This window comes from Pteropus vampyrus, unplaced genomic scaffold, assembly GCF_000151845.1.
Source record: "Pteropus vampyrus isolate Shadow unplaced genomic scaffold, Pvam_2.0 Scaffold99, whole genome shotgun sequence".
Lineage (NCBI taxonomy): Eukaryota > Metazoa > Chordata > Mammalia > Chiroptera > Pteropodidae > Pteropus > Pteropus vampyrus.
Window position 1 is genome coordinate 3,190,095 of NW_011888880.1, and position 25,970 is coordinate 3,216,064.

Genomic DNA, 25,970 nt, shown 5'->3' on the forward strand with positions numbered 1-25,970 from the left:
CCTTCAAAAATCTTTGGGGTCAAGGCAATATTAGATTTACATGATCATTCACGAAACTGCCCTTGTGTATGCGACAAATTTCAAACTTTACAGCAGATTTTTAAATTGGAACTACCAAGTATCTGGTAATGGTGGCACTTGAATTTGGATATATCGTTTCACACTTCAGTATATTAGAGTGAATCAGCGCAATCTTCAGGCTCTCATGTCAATTCCCACTCAATAACTAATTAGATTTAACACTTTAGAAAGAAGCACACCAAAACACCATTGATTCAAGAAAAAGATTACTTTTTTTTTAATGAATGAGAAAACACATCTTCATTTTCCCAGTAAATTTTATGTAACGGGGATTAAAGCAATTGAAAAGCAGTTTCAGATTCAGTAAAAAAGCAAATCAAGCAAGAACTTAAAGGTTTTTCTCATATAATGAGACCATAAAGCTACCAACGACAAAAGATGCTGTTGCCTAGTTCTATAATGGTAAAAAGCAAATGTTTCAGATCACTTAAGGCTGAGTTGACTCTTTTTTTTCTAACAAATTTTCTTTTGGGTTATGGAGAAGGCGAGGTTTGCGTACACCTTTTTTTGTCACTAAGCTTTCAGAGTACTTCAAAGAGAGATTCCTGTATTAATAGAGAAAAAAACATTAAATTATTTAAAAATGAAAGTTATCAAAACAAGTAGCAAACAGAATCTAGGTGACCATAACAAGGCTAATGATTAGTCACTAAACTATGTGAATCTTCTCAGGCTTTAAAGGAAGCGGAAGCAAAGATTCTCCTGCTGGTATAGGGAAGAATGGGGAAATTTATGAGTTGGGAGACGTATGGAAATAATAATATTGGAGGGAAGGTGGCTCAGGACTAGGGCGAGGCAAATTAGGTGCCTTACGTTTTGCCTCTTTGGCATCTCACATCCTCACCTCAGCCTGGCCTGCTGGAATCTGCTGTTACTGCCAGAAGAGGGGTGGAGGCAGGGGCACAACTGAGGCTCTTCACTGCTAACAGTGGTTGGCCACTGGCCAGCTCCTGCCCAGCGGTCAGGTTGGAAAGGACTGATGTAACAAGTCCAACCCTAGGGACCACCCCCTTGTACTATCTGCTGCCACTCCAAGCAGCAGATACCAGATCCTCTGATGATTCTAGATTAGTCCTAATTCCTGCAAGAAACCAGTATTTTAAAAATAGATAAACATCTTCAAATTTTCAACTGTTAGGTAAATTAGTAACAGATACCTGACTTAACTCTATATGCACTAAGTGCATTACAAAAATGTACTTTATTTTCCATTTAGTCTTTACAAAAACATTTTGAGGATTTTACATCTTACAGTAGAGAAAATGAAGCTCAGAGAGATTAAGTAACTGGTCCAAGGTCACACAGTAAGTGGCAAAGATAGGATTTAGGCCAGGCAGACTGATCCTAATGCTTGAGGTTTTTAGCGTACTATATTTAATATTTGTATGTCATTCTTTGGATTTCTTGTCTAGTCTTCCAGAAAGTACATGGCTTTAGCGTGCTATAAATTTTATTTCACAGAGTGTGATATAGGTCTTAAAATTATACTTGTCTTTTTTTTAACATAGGTCAAATAATTTGTCATCTTAACCCTATCTTTATAATGTAAAATGATCACATGTAACAGTGAAGAAAATATATTGCTTTGAGGTATACATATATATATATCATACATAGGTTTTATATAATTGGTGCTTTTTTTACCTTACAATTATTCCCCTTATTGTTTAATTAAGGTATAATTTACATAGATAAATTCACTTTTGAGTATATCGTTCAGCAAGTTTTGATAAACATATAGTCGTATAGCCAATACCACAATAAAGATATGCAATATTTCATCACTCTTCCCTCCCCTAGAATTTTTTTCTTTGTGCTAACCCTTTGTAGTCAACCCCTAGTCCTAGGCAACTACTGATGTTTTCTGTCTTTGTAGTTTTGCCTTTGCCAGAATATCATAGACTCATACAGTATTTAGGCTTTTAAGTCTGGCTTCTTTCGCTTATATAATGCTCTTGAGATCTATCCATGTGGTTTCATGTATCACCACGTCATTCCTTTGTAATGCTGAGTAGTATTCCATTGTGTGGATATACCACAGTTTATACATTCCCCAGTCTGGAGACCCTTGGGTTGTTTCCTTTTTTCGGTGATTGTAAATAAGCCACTATAAACATTTGGGTACAGATTTTTGTGTGAGTATAGGTTTGTTTCACTTTGGAAAATACTTAGGAATGGGACTGTTGATGTGGTAAGTCCATGTTTAACTTTATAAGGATATGTCAAACTGTTTTCCAAAGTGGCTGTACTATTTTTGAATTCTTAGTGCCTTAGAGTTCCAGTTGCTCGATATCATTGCTAGCACCATTTTTTTTTCTTTTTTATCTATCTTAATAGATATTTTTTAAGAAAAAAATTGACCCAATATTTTAAAGTCAGATGATTTCACAATCTAGATATCTTGCTTGTCAACTAATATAATTTCTCAAGTTCAGCATATCTGCCTGACTACATTGTTTTAGAGCCAAGTAGATAGAGTTGCCTTTAGTTGGACTTGTGCTCTCCAGTTCACCTCAATCATATTTTCACCTGCTTCCCTCACCTACTTCACCCTGCTTATACCTGAGAGAATTTTTAACATTCCCTTCCAGAGTCATTGAGAGCTTGGCTTTTGAAGTTAGCGACCTGGATTCAAGTCCCAGTTCTGCCTCATGGCAATATGTGACTTTGGGCCCCTCTAACTGGGCCTCGCCAGTGCTCACGTCCCCATTTAGAAAATGGGGCTGATAGTATTTTCCTCTCAAAGGGTTCTACGTTTTTAAAATTTGGGTAATGATTCAGCTTTCAAAAGAGACTGGAAAATAATATAATTCTTATAAATGACATGTTACTTAACTCTTTATTCACAGAATAAGCCATTGACAATTGAGACTAGAAGTCACAAAAGCTACCTTAGTCTGTTTCTAAAAACTTTGTTGCTTACCATAATTGCTTTTTATTTTTTTGAGGGGGGTGCGGGGGATGTCCTAATTTCAAAAGGGTGCTTTGAGAACGTCATATCAAAATCTTAACATTATACCTACATTATTGATTACATATACATTTATTTTACCTATAAAATGAATTATACTGAGGTTAGGTTCAACACAATGAAATTAAAGGCATTTAGAATTCTGCAAATAAGTTTATATAAGATCATCCCAGAGCTTTGTGACTAAAATATTTTCTAAGTTTTAAAAATTATCTTTGAAGCACATAGGAAATTGTTCAAACATAACCTAACAGTGGTGAAAGCAACTTATTTTTACCGTTTTTAAAGTTCACTTTTTAACTCAAAGAAATCTAATGTTTCCATATTTTAACTGAAGATAGTAGGAATTTTATAAATAGTTAAATAATGTACAATGAACATTTCCTGTGAATTATGGGTCCCAGAGATTCACATTTCTTAAAGGTATTTGAAACTAAGGGCATTCTAACCCAGTTAGAAAGTTATTATTTTTGCATTAACGAGAGATGAATTGACTCTATTGATATTGCTTAGGCTTGTAAGATAGTTAATCAAGCAACAATTTGCTTTTTTTATTGTATAGTGCTGTACAGTATTCTCAGTGGATCTTATTTACAATACATAAATGTATTTAATGTCTATTTTAAAATTACTAAGGCTCAAGCACCTCCTAGCATGTTCGAAAAGAGGAAACATCTGTCAGAAGTATTTACTGTGACAAACACAGAAAGAAGCAATAATGTGTACATTTTTTGTTTAATACCATATATTATTTTTAATTGAACACTGAAGGCATTTGTTCAGAATGAGCCTTTAAGTAAAAAATAGTTTTGAACTAATCTTTAATTAAAGTGTACATTGATAGTATCGACTTCAGTTTGAGGGTCAAAAACAACATCAGTGAGTCTGACTTTTTCCTCCCTGTAGGGAAGGAAGGCTTGTGTAAATATACATGAGCACAGACTGCATGCATTTGTAAAGGAGGTAGAAAACACTCCACTGTCAGTGGACAGATGTTGCTTCACTGCGTTCCATGGGATTCAGGCACAGCTCCCAGTATATGGATACTTAAAGGCGCATGGGGCACAGACTTTTAGCATTTTGGAAAAAGCACTCTAAGCTCCTTCTCACTTCTGAGCAGGCTTTCCACCCCGAATATTAAATGTGGACTGTGGGCCGTGTGTCTGCTGATGCCAGCTCATTGCTTCCCTTGAAGTAATTAAGGGAAGGAGTTGCTTTTATCAACTTTTTAAAAACTAAAAATCTATTCTTTGTGTTTGGGCTAGGTATTTTGTTTTTAACACTTTACTAACTTAGCTTTATACTAAGTTAGTAAAATGTTAGCAATAGGCACACTAAAAATTTATATCAAGAGCTTAATGAAATTTCATCATATTTTTGGTCACCTTTTATAAAAGAGAGGTAGAACTGATTTTCCCATTTAACAAGATTTAAATCTTTTGTGATAACAAAATGATATTTTGGCATGCCCTCAGTAAAAATGTTACCTGAGGAAATAAAAAACATTTAAAATATGTAATTTTTTTTCAAAATAAGAAAACAAAAAACCAAGGGCCAAAAAGAACAAATTCAACGCCAAGGAAAATCCTTAAGGTCCTTCAAAAGAAACCCCCCTATTCTGCTGGCTTCTTTTAGGATGTTTTTATAGTACATAGGAGTTTAAAATGCATTTAGCTTAGTACTGAGTGTTCCTAGTTGGGAAAATTAAAATAGAGTGATTTATTTGCTGTTTTGTCAGTGCAGTTCTAGTGATGAGAGCTTTGCTTGGAGCTATAGAATATATGGCATGTGCCACAGCTCACAGCTCAAAGTGTGTGTGACAATGTATAGAATTTACCACTGTTTTCTGTGTCCATTTTTATTGTTTTCTTTTTTACTTTGGTAATGTATTAGCAAGACCTTTCAAAATACTTGGCAAGAAACACAACTCAAGAACAGTGTTGTGGAATTGACATCAGTTGTGTAAATCTTTAAGAAACTGTTGGGGTGCTATGGACAAGCTGGCTAAGGTTTTGATGGTAATCACAGGGCATAAGCAGTAAAGCAAATTTTCACACAACTTGCCGTGTGTGTGTGTGTGTGTGTGTGTGTGTGTGTGTGTGTGTGTGTGGAGAGGAGGCAAGACTGAAACTAGGACTCCCTGCATCCTGCATACCCTTCCTCTTCTCTCCCAGTAAAGCATTTATAGACCCACAGGAGGCTCCCGGAAGCCTGCCCTGGCAAGCTTAAGCCAGTCTCCCCGGGATAGGGTAGGACATGCAGCAGTGTTGCTTATGAGTCTTCCTCAGATCGCTCCGTTAAGGAATGCTAAGACACCATCTCTTGACTGGACCCTGCGAAGAGGGTCTCGTGAAAACCCACCTGACCTTCAGCAGACAGTTCTGGAAAAAGGAAATGTATTCCAAAGTATGTCTACTGGCTCTGATTACTTTCTCAATGAAATATGCTATTGGCCTTCATTAGAGCAATCATTTTTTGATAATAAATGAAAAAGCTGAATAATTTATAGGCTGTATTATGATCTGGTTTATAATGTCCATAGCATTCATCACACTGTTCAGTAACTGTATCACATTTGACTCTCCAACTAGCTTGTTGGAAGGTCTCTGAGATCAGGACTATCTCATTTGAGTTTTTATATTCAGTTCTGCCTGACATATAATAAATAAGTCTATTTATTCATAGATTTATGAATAAACAAAGTTATCTTCTGTTAGGATTTCTCATTATATGAAAGCAGTATCATCTTTTAAAACCCAAAAAGCAATTTTCTTCTCATCAGGAGACTTACAGCCGATTCACATGGAGCTAAATTATTTATATTCTCAAGGTTTAGAACAGTGATTCTTAAACATTTTTTGGATTATAAACCCCTTTGAGAATCTAATGAACCTTTAATGTCACCTTCTGAGAGACCAGATGAAGACGCTTTGGTTTGGGGAAATGGTAAAAGTAGCCGACCTCTGCAGTGTCCCGGCTTCCCCTCCTTTCTGCCACCACATGCCCGTGCTGTCCTCATCCATTCTCTAGTGGACCACCCATCATCAGCTGGGCCTCACTCAGGCTCCTTGGATATGATCCCTGCTCCTTCACACATCCATACCTGCTGCTCCTGGGACTTTCCTGTCACCTGTCCTACCTCAGGGAATGACTGCACTTCTTGACCAGCCCCCTTCCACCTCAACTTTGTGACTGGGCAGACCAATAGTGAACTTCTTTTTTTTTCTTTGGTGCTTGGCAGAGAAGAATTGAGAACAGAACAAGGAGAGACAGATGATGGGCCTCTCTTTCTCTGTGCTGTTGACAGTCAAGATGTCCCATCCTCCCACAAAAGATAAATCTCACAAATATTTGAAAGAACCCACCTGGTCTCTTCAGTAACTTTAGGGTTATCTTCTTGAGAGTTTTCTAGAGATGCATTTCTATTTGGAAGGTATCTCTGTACATCAGAGAAAAAGACTAATTTTGGTTTACCCACCTGTGGGTAATAAACAGGAACTATGTGATGCATTGTTTCAAAGTTACCTGTAGCATACAAAGAATTAAAAGCATTCTGCTTTGAAATCAATAACTAAATTGTAAACATGGCATACAACAGCATTAGACTGTCTAAAATTATATTTTATGAAGTGGAATTAAAAAACGTTAAATAGATCTATGGTAAAACCAATTAAAAATGTCCAAGATAAAATATCACAAATTTTCATACATAAAAACCTACACAGGAAAGTTTATAGTCAATTCTCATAGACAAAATGTGTACACCAACATTACTATAAATATTACCTTCCCTTGTGTTTTGCTGTTCTGAGTTTATTTTTTCAGAGTGTTTAACTTTTAGGAAGTAGATTAGTCACATAGTTTTTGAAATACGTTCATGCCTTTATTTTGGCCCTTAACATTCTACATCATTATAGACCATTCTCCATTTCTAGCAGTGATTTCCCTTTAAGTGGGGGACTGCTTTAATCACTTCCAATTCCCATGCCTTAGCATAGTCTGGGACACATCAAAGGTGCTCAATAAATGTTTATTAAATGAATAAATAAATGTTTCCATCGAAGCATTACAGAAGTCAGTGCTAAAAGATATGCATACATTTTGGATTTTATTAAGTGATTTTGTTTTCAATTGAGTTATATAGATATGTGGCTATATGTAGGACAAGATTTTTATTGTAAGATAATAAAATCTGAGGTCCAAATCCCTATAATCTTACCATATGTCCCTAATATAGAGCTCCAAATTTACAAGGCTATCAAAAATATGTAGAAATTCAGGAAGTATAAAAGTTGCTCTCTTCCTAAGAATTCCTGTTCACTTAAAATGTATTTGGTTGTACAAGGGTGTCTTTAAAAGGTTCATCTTTGCTTTTCTAAAGATTTGAAGGTATACTGTAAGTTTTAAAAACATGTATCTTCTGGACTTTAATTCATGTTTTCCATTTCTCTTGAGCAGTAATGACAGAGCCTTGCATAAAGACCATAGTGTAAGCTATTGGCCACATACCTAAGGATAGAGTTATTGTGTGTTATATACACATATCTAGGGATGTCACTGTTTTTAAGCCTCAGAAGTTCAGAACTGTATCATTTGTTTGGGTAGGAATGGCAAACGTGTAGGAGGTGAGAGAGAAGAGTATCTACAAGTGGCCAAGGGAGAGTAAGTATTCCTGAGGAAACTCAAGATAATTTTCTATTGCAGCGAGTCAGCTTTCAATTTGTTTCAGTTTTATTTTAATTGACCTTAGAGTCTGTTTTTCAATATAGTAAGTCATATCTATTTGAATACTTTTAAAATTTCAAAGTTCTTTAATAATCTATTATTCCATATTCTTCCTCGTTCCATTTTATTCATAAAAATTTACATATCACATGTTTACACATCTGCAGATTTTCCTAAATTCCCACCATACCTAAGTGAATCTCTAAGTAGAGCAGACATTTTTGTCCTTACGCCTAAGCCCAATTCAGCCAGTCATCACTAGAGTGGTCACTAGGAGCTGGAGTTGTTTCATGAAGTTAGATAACGTTGATTAGTCACCATACCACCTGCTGTCTTTGTGAGCTCAGATAATTTATTTCATCGTTCTAAAACTCCGCTTTCTCATCTGCAAAATGGACATAATAATTATCTGCCCTACAAATTATAGTGATTAAATGCAATAATGTGTGTAAATATCTGAAATGTTTGGCACAGTAAATATTAGCTGTCTTTTCTTCCCTTGCCCTCTGTTCTTTGCTTCCTAGACTGGAGTGCTTTCCATTTTAAATTGTTAATGGTTGTCATAATAGCAACTACAATAAGGAATGAAATGATACTTCTGTGCTATATAATATCCTATAGGTCTTTTTAAAAATGGTGGTAAAAACTCTTAATGTGAGATCTATCCTGTTAACAAATTTTTATGTGTAAAATACACTATGGTTGACTATAGATACAGCTTTGTACAGCAGATCTCTAGATTCATCTTGCTTGACTGAAGCTTTATGCCCATTGTTTAGTAACTCTCCATTTCCCCCTCCCTCCAGCCTCTAGCAACCATTTCATTCTTCGATGCTATGAATGTCACTGTTTTAGATACCTCATATAAATGGAATCATTTAGTATTTGTCTTTCTCTGAGTGGCTTGTTTCATTCAGTATAATGTCCTCAAGTTTCATCCATGCTGTCACATATTGTAGAAATATCCTTCTTTTTAAAGGATAAATAGTATTCTATTGTATGTATATACTGCATTTTCCTTATGCATTCATTTGTCAATGGACATTTAGGTGGTTTCCACATCTTGGCTATTGTGAATAGTGCTGCAGTGAACACAGGAGTTCTAATATCTCTTTGAGATTCTCATTTAATTATTTTGGATAAATACCCAGAAATGGGATTGCTGGATCATAGGTAGTTCTATTTTAAAATTTTGAGGCACTGCTATACTGTTTTTCATAGCGGCTGCACCATTTTGCATTCCCACCAACAATGTGCAAGGGCTCTTAATTTCTCCACATCCTCACGAACATTTGTCATTTGCTTTTTTGATAATAGCCATCCTGACAGATGTGAGGTGATAACTCATTGTGATTTTGATTTGCATCTTTCTGATTAGTGACATTGAGCATTTTTATTTATACCTGTTGGCCATTTGTAGGTCTTCTTTGGAGTTATGTCTGTCCAGTTCCCTAGCTCTTTTTAAAATTGGGTTATTAGACTTTTTTTTTTTTGCTATTGGGTTGTAAGAGAATCTTTTTTCTTTTGGAGCTTAACCTCATATCAGATATATGGTTTGCAAATATTTTCTCTCATTCTATAGATTGCCTTTTCACTGTTTCCTTTGCTGTGCAGAAACTTTTTAGTTTGTCACACTTGTTAATTTTTGTTTTTGTGGTCTGTGCTTTTTGTGTCATAGCCATGAAATTATTGCCAATACTAATCTCATGAGGCTTTCCCTTTGTATTTTCCTCTAGGAGTTTTACAGTTTGGGGCCTTATGTTTAAGTCTTTATTTTAATCTATTTGTGTTAATTTGTGTAAGGCGTAAGATAAGGGTCCAGTCTCATTCTTTTGCATGTGACTATTCAGTTTTAATAATTCTGTTAAAGAGACTGCCTTTTCCCCATTGTGTATGTTTGGCACCCTTGTCAAAGATCAGTTGACCATTTAGCTGTGGATTTACTTTTGAGTTCTCTGTTCTGTTCCGTATATCTGTATGTGTTTTATGCTGGTACCAAACTCTTTTGATTACTGTAGCCTTACACTGTGTTTTAAAATCAGGAAGTTTTGATGCCTCTAGCTTTATTTGTCTTTTTCAAGGTTGATTTGGCTACTTTGTGATCTTTTGTGGTTCCATATGAATTTTAGAGTTGTTTTCTATTTCTGTGAAAAATGCCGTTGGGATTTTGATAGGGATTGCATTGTATCTGTAGATGCTTTTGGGTATTATGGACATTTTAACAATATTAAATGTTTCAGTCCTTGAACACAGGCTATCTTTTCCATTCACTTGTATTTTAATTTCTTTCATCAGTCATTTATAGTTTTCAGCATACAATTCTATCTTCTTAGTTTAGTTTATTCCCAGGTATTTTATTCTTTTTGGTGCTATTGTATGTGAAATTGTTTTCCTAATTTCCCTTTCAGATAGTTGTTAGTATATCTACATGGCTTTAAGGATTGCTTTTGTTAATTAGTTGGAGGTCATACTAGATGATAAAGAGATTAATAAGGATTTTAGTGAGAAAATTAAATAGCTATAAGCATTTAAAATTGTAAACTTTAAGGCACATTATATTATTTTGTCAAATTGCATTGGCAAACTTAAAATTAATCTAATTGTCTCCGAATAAGCAAGAATTTATGAAATCTATTAAGATGAAGGAAACTACATTATTTTAGAGTAGGCTTAATTTTGGGGTGAGAGCTGGTGTTGAATTCTGTGAGTACTTCAATACTAATTAGGCACTTTGGCATCTTTGCTATAACACTGAAAATATGTAAAATACTGGACTCCTTAGCCTGGGTCTTGTTCTACCTCTCACAGCCAGCCACAGGTAAACAGAGGAGGAGAAATGGCTTCTGTCTGTTTTATAGGTTTCAGATCTTGAGAAATTCACATTGTCAACATAGTATCATGATTCATGGGGATACTATCAGCTCAAAAAGTTCCATTCTTTAAAATGATTTTCCACAGTTTGTATTCAATAGACATGGCAAAATCATCAGAGCTCCATGCCTTTCCACCTCTGCTCTGCTTCTCCTCACCTCAACCTCCTTGTCCTGGAGACAGAGCTCCTAAGATATGCACAAAGCCTCAGTTCACTGTTACAGTTTCCCTTTCCCATTCCCCTGGCCTAACCCCTTTCTATGCCCCCATCCTCTGTTAGCTATGGAACAGGAAGACCGTTAGCATTCAGCCACTTTCATGGAATGGAGGAAGGGGCTCATCCCAGTGTTGTGGACTACGGAATCTTTGAAGACTTATTCTAGGATGCTACCCAATGTGAAAAAGATCATTGTTACCCGTTACACTGGCTACATTTAGTTGCATAACTTAGGCAAGGGAGGTTGGCCGTGTCCTTTGCAATACAGCCTTAGGCATATGATAATCAAAATATGCAAGTGTTGGGGTGCGTGCATATGAAAGGGGACAGGCCACAGAATATAGGCCACAGATGTGGCTGTGATACATTTTTATTTTCTATCCCAATGAAAAATGAGATTTTTGCACTGTTGCTAAACAAATATACTGGTAACTTAGGTTTCACAATTTACATAGCTGATTGTTTTTTCACCTTTTACATAACCAATATCATGGACTTTTGCCAGATGTAAAATTATACATTTCCCCCACCCTTAATGGCTCTCTGTTTCCATGGCCGACATAGTCATACTCAACCAAACACAGCTTTTCCTGATCGTGGCTACATTTTCATTTATAAACATTACAGGTTAAATTTCCTAGGTGTTATAAATAAGTTAAAAAACCCAAATGCCTTAAACAAAAAATCTAAATAAAGCTTCCTATTTCTCTGAATTTTTGTTGTTGTTGAGTAGACTATTCCCCTTTGCTAGTAGATGTGGTCAGCTACTGAATGACAGCCTACTTACTCAAGTATGAGTTACTTGCATCCTCTTTATTAGTGTTCTTTTTCTTGCTGATTTTCTTGGCATCTTTGGATGCTTTCCAATTTATTAGGAATTGTCTTTCCATCTTTTTAATTTCTTTTCCATCAAGGAATTCTAGAGAAAAATATACATGCTAAAAAATACAATATATAAATATCAACATGTAGGTAAAATTTATAGTTTTCTGGTTTAGGACACATGAACTTAAGTTACACTGTAGGCTGAAATACATTTCTTTTTAAAGTGCCTTACTTACACAACTTCTCTATTTTTGTGTAGCTTTTATTTATTTTTGATTATTTTTTCTGATTTTAAAAAAGATATATGCTTATTATAAACAACTGAAACATGACGGAGAAAACATAAAAAGGCTCTGTGTTACTATCCATACTTCTTCCCATCACTGACAGAGATAATCACTGTAAACAATTTGATGTATGGTCACCCATCTATGGTCATATATACATTATATTGTTATTTTTAAAAACAAAAATGTCATACTCAACAAAAATTAAATATCCATTAATTTAAATAATATGGTTATATTTAGGAAAAAGCAAAATATATTTTATCTTAAAGTGAATAAGAAGTTTTATGTATGTAACATGGTATTTTAAAAGCACATACATTAATAATGCTTTTATATCCTAGCACATAGGCTATAATAGAAACAACCCACATAGCTGGCTTCTTGGTTCTATGAAGTGAGATTTCAACTATCTATCTTTATATTTTGTTCCTTTAAAAAAGTTTTGAAAATTGAACATCTTAAATTACACAAATAATTTTTGTATGTTTAAGATATTTGGAAAATACAAAAAAAAAGAAGAAAATTAACATTGCTTGTATTCTGCAACCAAAAATAATCTCTAAAAACCACTGATAACACTTTCATATATTTTTTAGCATTTTTTGTTTTCTATGTATGTATATGTATTATATAAAATTGGAATTCTCTATAAGCATTACAGCCTACTTTTTAATATTGTATTGTGAGCATTTTATGTTTTTCTTTAAACACAGTTTTTAATGGCTGATAGTAGTCTATTATAAATGGAGATACTGTAAATTTATAGGACATTTTATATTACCTTTTTAATTACATGAATACAGGTGGCCTTAAGATAAAGACTGTATTTTCTAGCAAAGTTTGCAATATAGTATTTTTGAAAGTAAATATATTTTCTTTCATCATCCATGTAATATCTTCTCCTAGATCTCAGAACGTAGAAAGGATGTAGTAAAAATTGTTAGATTATATTATTACAGGGAAAAATGATATGTATACTGATAAAATATTTATGATACTACTGAAAGTATTAACATTGGCACTTAAATATGATCCATAGTATTGGTATACACAAAGTACAAAATCAAGTGATAAAACTAGAAATATAAACTAGATCCATAAACTCTAGAAGTGTAATTGTTTCTGCATCTTGTCTCATGCACTTATTTTAACTGAACAATAGCGCTCTCCAGATTATAATATAAGAACTTGGCTAAATATTTTATCATCATACATCTTAGTACTTATAACTTTACATTAAAGGCCATTGTTTTATGCTCAGATTCTCAAACACTTTTACTTATTGATATCTTTCCAGATCTGTTTTTATTAATAATCATATAATTGGTTAATATATTATTGGATGTGATGTGTGTAAATCAGTACATAGTTTTAAAACATCTATTATAAGGATAAGGAATGATCCAGGACTATTACCATAACCCTGTCTCCTTATATTAATGTTCCAGAAAAAACTGAGAAATGACTGAGAGACTATGCCTTGTTAAATCTGATTCTATCTCACTTTTAGCAAATGATCTTATTTGCGGTTATTAGGTGTACAAGTGGTTCAGGAGGGGTAGCCAAGTAATGGACACAAGATCAGAGACCTGTGAGATTGGTGTTAATGAGTTGTTCTCAGCCCCAAATTTGCTTCCACTCACACATAGTAAACCAAGTGTGGGGATTGTCATTCTGTTTCATCAGGACTAGGTTACTAACAAAACAGAAAATGGCTCCCCGTAGTTCTTACCAGGCCCTGAGTTAATTTGTGTTTTTTGGTTTGCACTTAGGAAAAAGAAAGAAATTAAAATGAGACAAGCTAAAAACAGAGAATGTTTAGACATGTGTATAGGCATAGAATAAAGACAGAAAGGACATATACTAAAGTGTTAACAGATTTATAGCAGGATTAAAAATATTTATTTTTTCTATATTTTCTTCATTTTCTAGAAGAAATATGCAATTTATAATAAGATGTTATAGAAAATATTTATTTTTAAAAACTGAATAAATCTTCTTTATTTGAAGATCAGTATACACATCTCCTTATCTTTTACGCATTGCCTACAGTACTGTATATGAGCAGTGTTTCCAGAAGTGGTTCCATAAACACTGGAAGATTCTTAATTATCAAATGTTAATAATATTTACTCCACTTCCTAAGGGAAGTGGACTAATAGAATTGTGTGTGATGGGCAGAGAGGAGAGGAGATGGAGAGTTGAGGGTGGTGCGTAGCAGAATCATCTGTAGAGACTATTCTCCCTGTGTATTCTCTGTTCCCTACCCTTGGCTGGTGGGGTACAGGGTGGGCAGGGTATGACCCTCACATATGTATTTTGAAAAATCATCTTGGATTTTTCTGATATGCTCTCTGTCAATCTCTTCTTCTCCCAAGAGAACCACTGCACTAGCATTATAATTAATCAAGGTTTACTACAGCTATGAGCTTTGAAATGGTTTTCCGTGCATTAGTTTTTATACCTAAGTACAACATGTCACAGAAGTTCTAATACAGGAAACGTCTCATGAATCCTACTTTGTGAGAGGGCAGTGCTTGTCTCTACAGTGTTATATAACTTGGACCCTGCCGAAGAACTCTGGTTCATTTCCCCCAGTATAGTGTGTATTCAGGAATGTTTTTATTTATAAGGGTCTCATAAAGGACTCCCCGCCCTGCTCCGCTATTAATGAAAATAACTCCTCTATTCTCAGGTACTATTTGGCAAGTGTCAAACAATGAAGACCTTGAACAACTTTCTCTACAAAACCAAGAGCTAAAGAGTCTCAGGATCTTCAGAGGATTTCTACCAATGGAAATTTGGCAAAAGGTGAGCAAGTTCTACACATTGATGACCAATTTTTTTTTTTTTTTGGTTACAGCCATATTTTCTGTTTTAAAGAAAAAGTATCTGGTACCTTGATTAATTATTTCTGAACAGTAGATATTGTTCCTGTTTTATTTCTCAATTTTAACTTTTATTCAAAATATCAGATTTAAACTTGACCATTTTTGTAGATCCAGATGTCATATTTATATTTCTAAAGGCTTGCTGATAAATTAGCTAAAAGGTGAACCAGGTCTTTTTCTCTTAAGAAAATAATATTAATATAATATAAACATGTACCCAGTGATTTGGACACCAATATCAGTCTGTCTCTGTATTTTGGTTTGAGACAAACAGGATTTCCATTTAGATCCATTTTCCACAGCTTCATCAACTTGTTCAGTAAAAACTCCAAATCCTGTAATTACAGAAGAAAAAGCAAAACACAAATATTTCATAATTATCAGTATTTCTTTCATTCAGTTAACTGTTTTTAACATTAATTACTGCTTTTCATGGCTTCCTCACCCAGTGCCAGGTACTTAGAAAGTGTACCATAGATAAGTATATATATATTTTTGATTCAATGGTCTATACTAATAATAGAGAGGGCTAAAGAGAAGGCAAAACATGAAGTCCTGATTTGGGAGCCACAGAACAATTCTCTGTCACACTGGACCCAAACTGCAGCTCAGAAAACACTTTTGCCCCTTTGGCCACCCACGCTGCAGAAGATGCCCTATTCTTAGTGGAGTTTGGAAGTTTCCAGATTAAGGCAATTAAGGAGTAGTGAGTAAGCCATCCATTGGCATTGCAAGAATGTGAGAAGAACACTAATAGCATTTAAGAACTAGCCCTCTCAGTTTGCCCTCCTTCCCGCCTCCCTCTCTCTCTCTCTCCCTCTCTCTCTCTCTCTCTCTCTCTCTTCCCATCCAATATCACTATCCCTTTCTCCATTGCCTTGTCTTTTTGTCATTCTTTTCCTTGCTTTCTCTCTTCATTTTTTAAATATGTATTTTTTTTAGCTAATATTTAATGGAAGTGAAATATACTTGGAGTATTTCTTATATGTACCCCGATATTCTGTTTTTAATTTTAAATCAGATACATTTAATCTGTAATGAATTACTCAAAACAAGCAATGTAAAAATTGTTTTTCTACTCTATAGCCTTCAATTGATTTTTAAAAATTTAATGGCCATGGGGTGGGGAAGGGGTGGGGAAAAGAAAAGGAAAACTGCCTTTAATATGGCAAAAACATTACAGCAAATGTTTGTCGCTCAAGTAACAAATGTTGATAATAACTAATTCTGTGAAGATCTTTCTGGTTTTCAGAGCACTTGCCCTATATGTCATCTTGTACATATCTAGGGGGGGTTGCTATTTACAATATGGGGGTGGTAGTGGATTACAAAGTTAATGAAAATTCCAGAAGGTAGCAGCAGGCAAGCACCTGTGAGTCTTCCATTTGTTTTCCTCAAGCCAGGACAGAAATTACCCTAGCATATCAGGGAAAATTAGAAAATACAAATTATAGATTAATTCACACATGTTCTTGATTGCAAAGCAAAAAGTAATTGACATACATTGCCTGGTATTTTTATTCCCTTTTATCTTTTCCTCACCTTCAAAGCTTGGTACCTTTCAAAAGGCCTTATATATCCATTTAACCTAATTGTACCTTCCATCTTATTTTTTGTTTGATCCCTGTTTATTGTTGCTTGGATACTTCATTTTTCCATTTTGGGAAGAATATCTTATAAGATTACATTTGTTCTTTAGATTTTAGAAAATCTTTTTTTTTTTTTTTAATACTATGAAGTTTTGACAACAGTTCCCTCCCACATATTGCATATCCCCACAAAATTCTGTCATATTGTGGAGATAACCAATTTGGAATATTTAGATATGCACCTGCATCTGCATGAAGAAATGCTGTCTTTGGGGAGTGATCACAAGGAAAGATGGGTGTCTAGGACCCACTGCAGAGTACCCAGTAGATTAATCTTCCTGAGGCCAACGTCTTCCTACATAAAGTGGTAAAAGCATTTTTAGTTCTGCCTACAAAATATTTATTGAATTGCTAAGTCCAGCTAAGTTCTGTGCTAGACTTTGAAGTATCCAAATAATTTATGTGAAAAATAGGAATTATTTTTAAAAATGCAGGCAATCTCAAGCTTCCCAGCACTGCTGCATACTGTTTGACCTTAGGCAAGCCTGTGTCTTCGTTTATAAAGTAAGGATAATTAGGATTACTCGCCATGGCATATAAATGCCTGGAACAAAGTAGGTTATAATAAATGTGTTAATTCTCTGCCTCTTTGCCTGTCCTCCCACCTCTCAGCTTATTTTATTTCTCTTAATTTTGGTCAACAGAGAGCAAAAAATTGTTTAAGGAAGAATAAGCTTCTGACTCACTGAATGTAGTTGACTTATAAGAAAGCTATCTTAAAAAGTTATAACTTCTTCCCTCAATCTTGGGCCCTGGATTATGCTCTCTCCACAGTATTTGTTTAACAGTGTTTGATTCAGCCATAATTATCTTATTTTATGTGAGATTTTAACTGTATTTCTCTTAGTCTAAAAACCTCTAAGGAAGGAATTGTGCATTGCATTTTTGTACAGTGTTGAACACGATGCCTGTCATCCTAAAGTTAAGTAATAAAAACAAAAGAGAATTTTAAATTTATACAGATAAAAAGAGTCCTATAGAGTTTTGTTAATTGTTTCTCATTTGATAAATGACCCTCGACATCCTCCCTCCAGTGCGTGTTTACTTAAGACTAAACTAATCCTGCACTGAAATATGATTACCCTTTGGATACGCTCCGGTTGTTCATTGCCTTCCTGTCTTTAATAAAATGCTTTCACTTTCCTGCCCTTCAATAAATGACTAAAGGGAACAGACACTTTTCTGGATAGTCTCTGTTTGATAAATGATCATGTCATGCTATCACTTGGAGGAGTGCTGCAGAGTCCTGAGAAGCCAATTCTATTGCCCGTGTAGGGCTGGTGCAAGCTCCTGTATGGGTGCCTGCAGCCCTGGCAGTGCTCCCTCTGCAATTAATGACAGCCACTGATGAACCTGTATTTGACCAGCATTCTCCAATCTTTATCGGAAACGTCTGGTCCAACTGTCCTAACTAACTCTAAAGACAGCCATTTGTCATCTCTCTGACTGCCTGTCATCATCTGCCTGGGAAAATCTATAATTTTTGGCTTGTTCCTGACTAAACTGTAGAGTGAATAAATTTATCTTTGGGTTACTCTCCTTGTCAGGATCAATATTGAGCAGAGGTTGAATAAATTAGAAACTGGAAAAACATGACAGGCCACAGTGGTTTGTTCATTTGTATCTTATAAATCAAATATTTAGTTTATATAAGAGGCAAGCATGTCAAATTTTTGATTTCCACCATTCATTCTGAAGATGCTTTACCTCATGATAAATGGTCATCAGAAAACCAATGAGGTAAATCACTAATATATCTGACTGTGAGATAAACTTTTCAGATCATTTTATTGATTAAGCAAACTTTGTAGACATAAAAACTGTAGATATAGATTGCAAAAATTTTTGTTCCTTTTTATGCATTTTTGCAACCATGATATTTATTTGACTTAATAGCGTCAGCCAGCTATTTAATGTTGGCCCTATTGAAGTTCATGGCTCATCAAGCTACTTGGAGAGATGCAAAAATTTTATTGTAAATGGTCTTGAAAGTTTGTAATATTTTAATACATTGTTGCATACCTATTTAAAGGAGTTACAGGAAAAAATTCAAAGAAATATTAACCAAAAATAACTGTCATTTAAATGAGAGCCCTGTGAGTTAAAGAAAGGAATTTCTAAACTATGGAGTATTGTTTGGCTTAAAACCTCTCTTTTTCTTCCTCTTCAAGGGTTGACTTTGCTGCCAATTTTATTGGGGAGAACTAGGTTACCCGTCCACAGAGTTTTCTCAGTTATCTGCCTTTGGTCTCACGCTTCCTATTCTATTCCTCTTTCCCATTTTTTTTTTCAACAAAGAAAGGGTCCTCCCTCTTTTCCCAAATTAATCGGTTCTCTCAATCCCTTCCCCACTGCCATTGGCCTCCTGCTCTTGGAATCTTCTTTCTTTTGCATTTCCATTTCCAGTCTCTCTCTTCTAGTTTTTATCCTGTCTCTTCCCTTCTATCACTGCATTTCTTCAAAGAGTGGTCCAGACTAGTGCTTCTCAAACTTGATGTGCTTAAGAATCACCCAGGGATCTTGTTTAAACGTAGGTTTTGATTTGTTAGGTCTAGGGCAGAAGCTGAGATTCTGCATTTCTTAGGCTGCTGCAGCTGGTCCTAGGGCCACATTTGACATAACAAGAGTCTAGGCCACTGCCTTTGCTTCCTTAGTCACTGGGCACACCTGCAGCCTGGGGCTCCTGAACAGGCCCTGCTAACCTTATTTCTCATCTCCTTATCACATTGCCAATTTTGAACTTTCTCAGTCTCAGTTCTTTGGAGCATCTGACCCAGTGACCACTCCCTTTATGGCTTTGTGATTCCATGTTGTTCTGGCTCCCTGGATCCTGCATGAATCTCTGACCCTACAACTAACAACCCTCTGACCACAGGAATCCCTAATGTGTAAACAAGCTGTTTTCTAAAAGTTGCTTTTGAGAATGAAGAACACATCTTATAAAATTAAAACAGTGCTATACTTGGTGGGATGTTGCATGAGTCAGCCCATAAAAATACCTATTTAATTGAGATAAAGCCCAAAGAATATCTGTGTGGTGACAGTGCTATGAAACCTCCCCATAATGCATCACCATGGTTCCCGAGCTTCCTCTGGGGAGCAGGAGCAGGTGTCCCTGTGGCAGACCATCAGGCATCAATTCGCTTGCTGCTTTTTCTGTAATCTACATTTATTCCTTTTAAACAGTGTTTGTTTTCCTTCCCTGGACTACAGTGGAATGTAAAATCATGGCTAGAAAAACGTTTTTCTCCTTTAACCCACCACATTCTCCATTTACATGTAGACCCTTCGCAGAAAAAGAATGACCACATTGATGACAATAGCAAAACATCTATTACACTAAGGAAGGAAGAGTCATCTATACATGAGGAAAACCAGATTCTGCAAGATGCCATGTTGAGCATTTCATTACATGCTCTCTATTCTCATACCTAGGCGATTTCATACACAATGGCAGTTTCAGTGACCACTTAACCAGTATGCTGAAGACTCCCACATTCTTCTGCCCCCTGAGCTCCGGCTTTATGTATCCAATTGTCTACTTGGTATTTTCTCTGGAACATTTCAAAGATACTTTAAACTCTATATGACCAAAACTCTGTATGACCAAAACTCATGATCTTCTCTCCATCTCTCCCAAACTTGACTCTTGAGTTCCTTATTTTCCATTGTGCAAGGCAGAAGTCAGGGAACCATTCTTGACTTCCCCGCACTCCTTACATCACCACCAAGTCCTGTCCACTTTACTTCCTAGACAGCAATTCAGTCTGTCTACCCACTTCATTTCCACACCAGTCCTATTCAGGTTTCCACCATCTCTCACTTTCTAATTGGCCTGGCCTCTTCCAATCTATTATCCACATTGTAGTCATGCTGAACTTTTCAAAATGCTAATCTATAATTACTTCAGCCTGGCTTAAATACCTTCAGTGGCTTCCCATTGTTCTTAGAATAAAGACAAAACTCTCTATCGTGACCTATGCACCTTCTCCCCACCAGTCTCTATGTGCACGGTGTCGTACTTTCACTCTTCCTGCTTCCTGTCCCTCATCTTTGCCATGCTCTCACCTGCCCCAGAGCCTTTGCACATGCTGTTGTCTTTACTGGTAAGTGCTTCTGTTCTCTCAGGGCTTGGCTGAGCAATACCTGTGTTATAGGCTCTCGAGCCACAAATTTCTACTTTGTAGTACTTGCCATTGGTGCAATTTTACATTTGTTTTGGGGTTATTATGTGCTTAATGTTTCTCTTCTCAATGCTAAGAGCTCTTTGAGGCCAAGGACCATGTCTGTCCTTTTGCTCATTATTGTCTCCCCCAGTGTCTAGCAAGTGCTGCCACATGGTGGTGTTTTGAATGAATGGACAAGACGAAATGAATGAATGCATGCGTGAATGAATGGATCTGAGTTTAGAAGCAGGGCAGGAATTATAAAGGAGAAATTATATGGAACCGTTTTGAAAATTTTGCTGTTTAGAGGAGCCACAGACATGGAAAGAGAGAAGAAAAATAGGATTTGTCTTCCTCTACTTCCTCCTCTAATCCTCTCTTACCCTCACCTCCCCCTCCTCTGCCCCAAGTCTCAGCCTGGGACCAGCTTTGGACTAGAATAGGAGAGATGAGATGAGGGTAGGGTTAGAGGATCTTGGGGGAAAGTGTCCTTGGCAGCTGTGGAAGCGTGAAGGAAGGAAATGAAATCCCAAGTAGCAGGAAAGACTGAAGCCATTCGGCCAACCAGCTTCTTCTAGGTCCATATTCTGTGCCTCCGCCTCTAATGTAACCACTGCCCTGGGGGTCTAGGACCCTCAGTAGGCTAGGGCATGGGCCTCATTTGGGAATGTCTGTACTTCCCAGTGACCCAATTCTCTTTTTCCTATTCCTTTCACAGAACTCCAGGATTTCAGTTGCCATGGTAGTACTTTTCCTTGTTACATGTGTTCCTTTTAATTATTCTCAAATTTCTTTCTCACTGCTCAAACTAGAATCTTGATTGGAAGATTCAAAGTTATTTAACCATCCTAAGGCACCATTACTTTTTCATTTTTATCTTATTTCATATATTTCCTGTAGGCGCATTCACGGAACCTATGGTCGTCCCTATCAAAGCAGCTGCTCTAGTGCTAAAAACCTTGGCTAATTATAGTGGTTATGTTAGGATTCTCTAATGATGTCCTCTTCTTTTCCCCCATGGCACAAAGCTGTCTGTTGCTGAAGACTCTTAGGATGGATGTCAGTGACCTTATGTATGGCGTGTTGAGCCTTCTCTCCTGTGGCACAGGGTTTGATGTCAGCAGCCTTTGGGCAACTTCAATCAATGAGCATAAAGAATGTAAAATTAAAGCCAGAAGATGGAGATCTGACCCCAAGAATACACACAGAGAAGCAAGTTAGTATTCTGATGCCGAATTTCAACATGTCCTTTGGTTAAGCCTTCAGACGATGATTTAAAATAGACCACAAAAGCACATTTCAAGTGAATCCCAGGCAACTCTATATTCAGACTTCCAAGAAGCTGTGTCTAGGCATTTTTAATTGTTGGGTATTATTGCTGGAAGTAAAAGAACTTGATATTTCAGCTGCACTCCCTGAATGTCTCCTCTCTATGGGAGGGAGAAGCAGCTCTTGGCATAACATATTCCCAGCCTCTGGAAGTGGCTGAATGGTTTGCATGCCTTTCCCATATAGTTGAATAATTTTTACTGTTCCTGTATTTATTCATTCTATAAAAATGTAGTAGGTGCCTACTGTGTATCAGGCACTGGGCTGAGCTCTAGGGAATCCTGAAATCAACAAAAATTCTTTGCTCTAACAGGGGATATGATGATAATACGATAACAGAATTATATTAACCAGTTGTTCCTAACCAAACAATCACTCTTTTTTAAATTAGATATTTAAAAATTGAAGCAAAGCTATCAACACAGTTAAAAAATCAAATAAGACCATAAAGTATATAACAAAACTTAAAAAGAGTACCTTAGGGCTTATAGCAAAACCACTTTCAACTTCTTCAGCTATTTCTGTATACACTTCCACACTGCTATATGGCAACTGCTGTTTATTGATTTTTAAATCTTAGATACTTATCTAATGAATTCCTACTATAGAAGATGATGACTTAATTTCCATAAGTACTACTGCAACCCCTATTATACTTCCCTTTCTCCATCGTATCAATAGTTATACTAAAATTGTTAATCAGATTAATATTCATTGACTATATTATTATTAAGCTTACTTAAATATTGTTCAGCGCTAAACCACATAATGCACTATGATTGCATTTTATTTACCCTAGAGTTAAAAATTGGCTGGTTATTTATTTTCTTGGTATTTATCACCAATTCAGTCCGCTGCAGGCAAGGCTATGCTGTCCTAGGTAGATGCTGTCCTAGGACTTCACTTCACATTTCCTTCAAATTCATTCTGGGAAATTTCTTAACTTTTCTCTTGTTTCTAGATACCATGTCTTCCCTTTTCTTTGATTTCTCTTCTCTCTAGGTAGTACACATTTTCCAAGGGCTTCCTGAGAAAGGGCATGTGGGGCATAAATTTTTTTGAGAGCATTCATGTTTAAAAATGTTTTATATGTAATAATTGAAAAAATTGAGTATATAATTCTAGATTGGGAACATTTTTACCTCAAAATTTTGAAGACATTGCTCTACTTTCTTTCAGATTGAAAGGTCTGATAATTCTGATTCCATTTTGATTTTTGATTCTTTGTATCCTCTTTTTCTCTGTAGAAGTCTTTAGGAGCTCTTTACTCCTGGTGTCCAAAAAATTTTTAAGGATCATCTATCTGGGCATGGGTCAGTTTTCATCCACTGTGCCGGATTGGGGAGACAGTTTCAATTTGGAAACTCATGTTCTTTGGTTTTGAAATTTTTTCTAATAGTATTTTAAAATTTATTGAGTTATAATTTACATATAACAAAATATATCCATTTAAATGACCAAACCATATACATTGATATCACAAACACCACAATCAAGACAATGTTTTCATTATCACAGAAGATTCACTCATGGCCCTTTCTAGTCAACCTCTTTGCACTCCCATCAAGCAGCCACTGGATTTGCTCTTACTACATGCATTTTTTACTTTTCAGGAGTTTCCCATAAATAGACTCATATAGCATATACTTTGTCTGGCTTTTTTTGCTCAGTATCATGTTTTTTAAGTTTGTCCATGCAGTTGTGCACATCAGTAGTTCATTCCTTTTTATTGCTGAATGATATTCCATTTCATGGAATACAGTGTATCCATCCATTCTCCATTTGAGGGAAACTTGGTTGTTTCTAAAATCACAAATAAAGTTACTGTATAAAGATTTGCATACAGGTATTTGTATGAACATAGGTTTTCATTTCACTTGGGTAAATATCTAGGAATGTGATTGCTAAGTCATATAGTAACTCTATATTTAACTTTATAAGAAACTGTCACACTGTTTTCCAAAGAGGTCATACCATTTTAAATTTCCTCAGTAAGTCTACAGCCATGCCACCTTGAACATACTCAATCTCATCTGATCTCGGAAGCTAAGCAGGGTTGGCCCTGGTTAGTACTTGGATGGGAGACCACCTAGGAAGACCAGGTACTGTAGGTGGTAAAAAAAAAAAATTTCCTCAGCAATGAGTGAGAGTTCCAGTTACTCCCCAGTCTCGTCAAAAATTGATATTGTCAGTTTCTTTAATTTTAGCCATCCTAGTGGGTATGTAGTGGTGTCACATTTCTGTATTATTTGCATTTCCCTGATGAATAATGATACCGAGCACATTTTCTTGTGTCTTTTGACCATTATCATATGTTCTTCTGTAAAGTTTCTGTTGAAATCTTTAGCCCATTTTTTAATGTGTTGTTCATCTTCTTATATAGAGTTGTTAGTGTTCTTTATGTGTTCTGGATAAAAACTGTCAGATACATGATAGCTAATATTTTCTCTTAGTCTGTGATTTACCATTTCATTAATGATGTCTTTCAAAGAGTGAAAGTTTTAAATTTTGAACTCTGTCTAATCTATTTTTTCCTAAAAGTTTTATATTTTAGCAGTTAAATTTTGATATGATCCATTTTGAGTAAAATTTTTTATATGGTATGAAAGGTGAAGGCTCACTTTTTCTATTTCGATATCCAGTTAGTCCACCAGCATCTGTTGAAAGATTATTTTCTCCTCATTGAATCATCTTGGCACTTCTATAAAATAACCAATTGAACTTACGTACAGATTTATTGATGAACTCTCTAATCTGTTTCCTTGATCTGTGTGTCCATCCTATGCCAATACCACACTGTCTTAATTATTGTAACATTAAAATCATGAAATCAGGTAAAGTTCTCAAACATTATTCTTTTTAGTGATATCGTTTTGGTATTTAGGTCTTTTGCAGAATCATATAAATTTTAGAATTAGCTTGTCAATTTCTTTTAAAAAATCTGCTGGGATTTTGATTGAAATTGTGTTGAATGTGTAGATTAATTTGGAAAGAATTAGCGCTTTCAGAATATAGTCTTCCAATCCATGAAAATGGTATCTCTCTCCATTTATTTAGGTCTTCTTTAATTTCTCCCAACAGTGTTTTGTAGTTTTAATTGTAAAGCTCTTGCACATATTTTAAAATTTATCCCTAGGTATTTCATGTGTCTTGATGTGAATTATAAATGGTATTTATTTAAAATGTTCTTTACAACATTCCTGTATTATCCTTTTAAATGTAATGATACCTTTTCTCATTTCTGATATTATTAATTTATGTCTTCTCTCTTTGTTTTCTTGATCATCCTACCTAGAATTTTTACTTTTGTTTGTAATTTCAAAGAATTGGCTTTTGGCTTCATTGATTTTTCTGTATTAGTTGTCTATATTTCTATTTCATTAATTTCTGCTGTTATCTTTATTATTTCCTTCTGTTTGAATTTAATTTGCATTTATTTTTCTTGCTTCTTAAGGTGGAAGCTTAGATCATTTTCCTTATCTAATATAAGCAGTGAAAGCTATAAATTTCTAAATACTCTGTTACTGCATCACACCAATTTTCAAATGTTTCATTTTCATTTTTACTCAGTCCAATTATTTTCTAATTTCCCTTGTAATATTTCGTTTGACCCACAAGTTACTAAAAAGTATGTTTTTAATTTCCAAATATTTCAAAATTTTTAAAGACATCTTTCCTTCATTCTTTTCTAATTTAATTCCTTTGTGGCAGACAACATACTGAGGCTTGCTTTGTGGCCCAGAATATGGACTATTTTGGTGATCATTCCAAATGTTGTTAGGTGGAATGTTATTTAAGAATCAATTAGATCAATTTGGTTGCCTGTGTTGTACCAGTTTTTTATAACCTTACTGATCTACCATCGACTTATTTTATTAACTACTTAGAGGAGAATGTTGAAATATTTGTTATAATTATGGGTTTGTCTATTTCTCCTTTTACTTCTGTCACTTTG

The 25,970-nt window shown here is 35.3% G+C and overlaps 1 protein-coding gene and 1 pseudogene across 3 annotated transcripts in view; one reads left to right on the forward strand and one right to left on the reverse strand.

The window, feature by feature from the left end:
- Positions 1-274: 274 nt before the first annotated feature.
- Positions 275-25,970, reverse strand: part of PPP1R42 (protein phosphatase 1 regulatory subunit 42) — a 40,053-nt gene continuing 14,357 nt past the window's right edge. The window contains exons 6-9 of one of the 3 annotated variants that reach the window (XM_011364614.2): positions 15,089-15,206; positions 11,653-11,784; positions 6,418-6,577; positions 275-626 (exon numbers count right to left, since the gene is read on the reverse strand). In XM_011364614.2, coding sequence (XP_011362916.1) covers positions 509-626; positions 6,418-6,577; positions 11,653-11,784; positions 15,089-15,206 — 528 coding nt within the window. In that variant the 3' untranslated portion in view covers positions 275-508. Of the gene's footprint in view, positions 627-6,416; positions 6,578-11,652; positions 11,785-15,088; positions 15,207-25,970 lie in introns of those variants that run through there. The other 2 variants (XM_023533286.1, XM_023533285.1) reach the window with 2 other exon arrangements.
- Positions 24,011-24,129, forward strand: LOC111742699 (annotated as a pseudogene).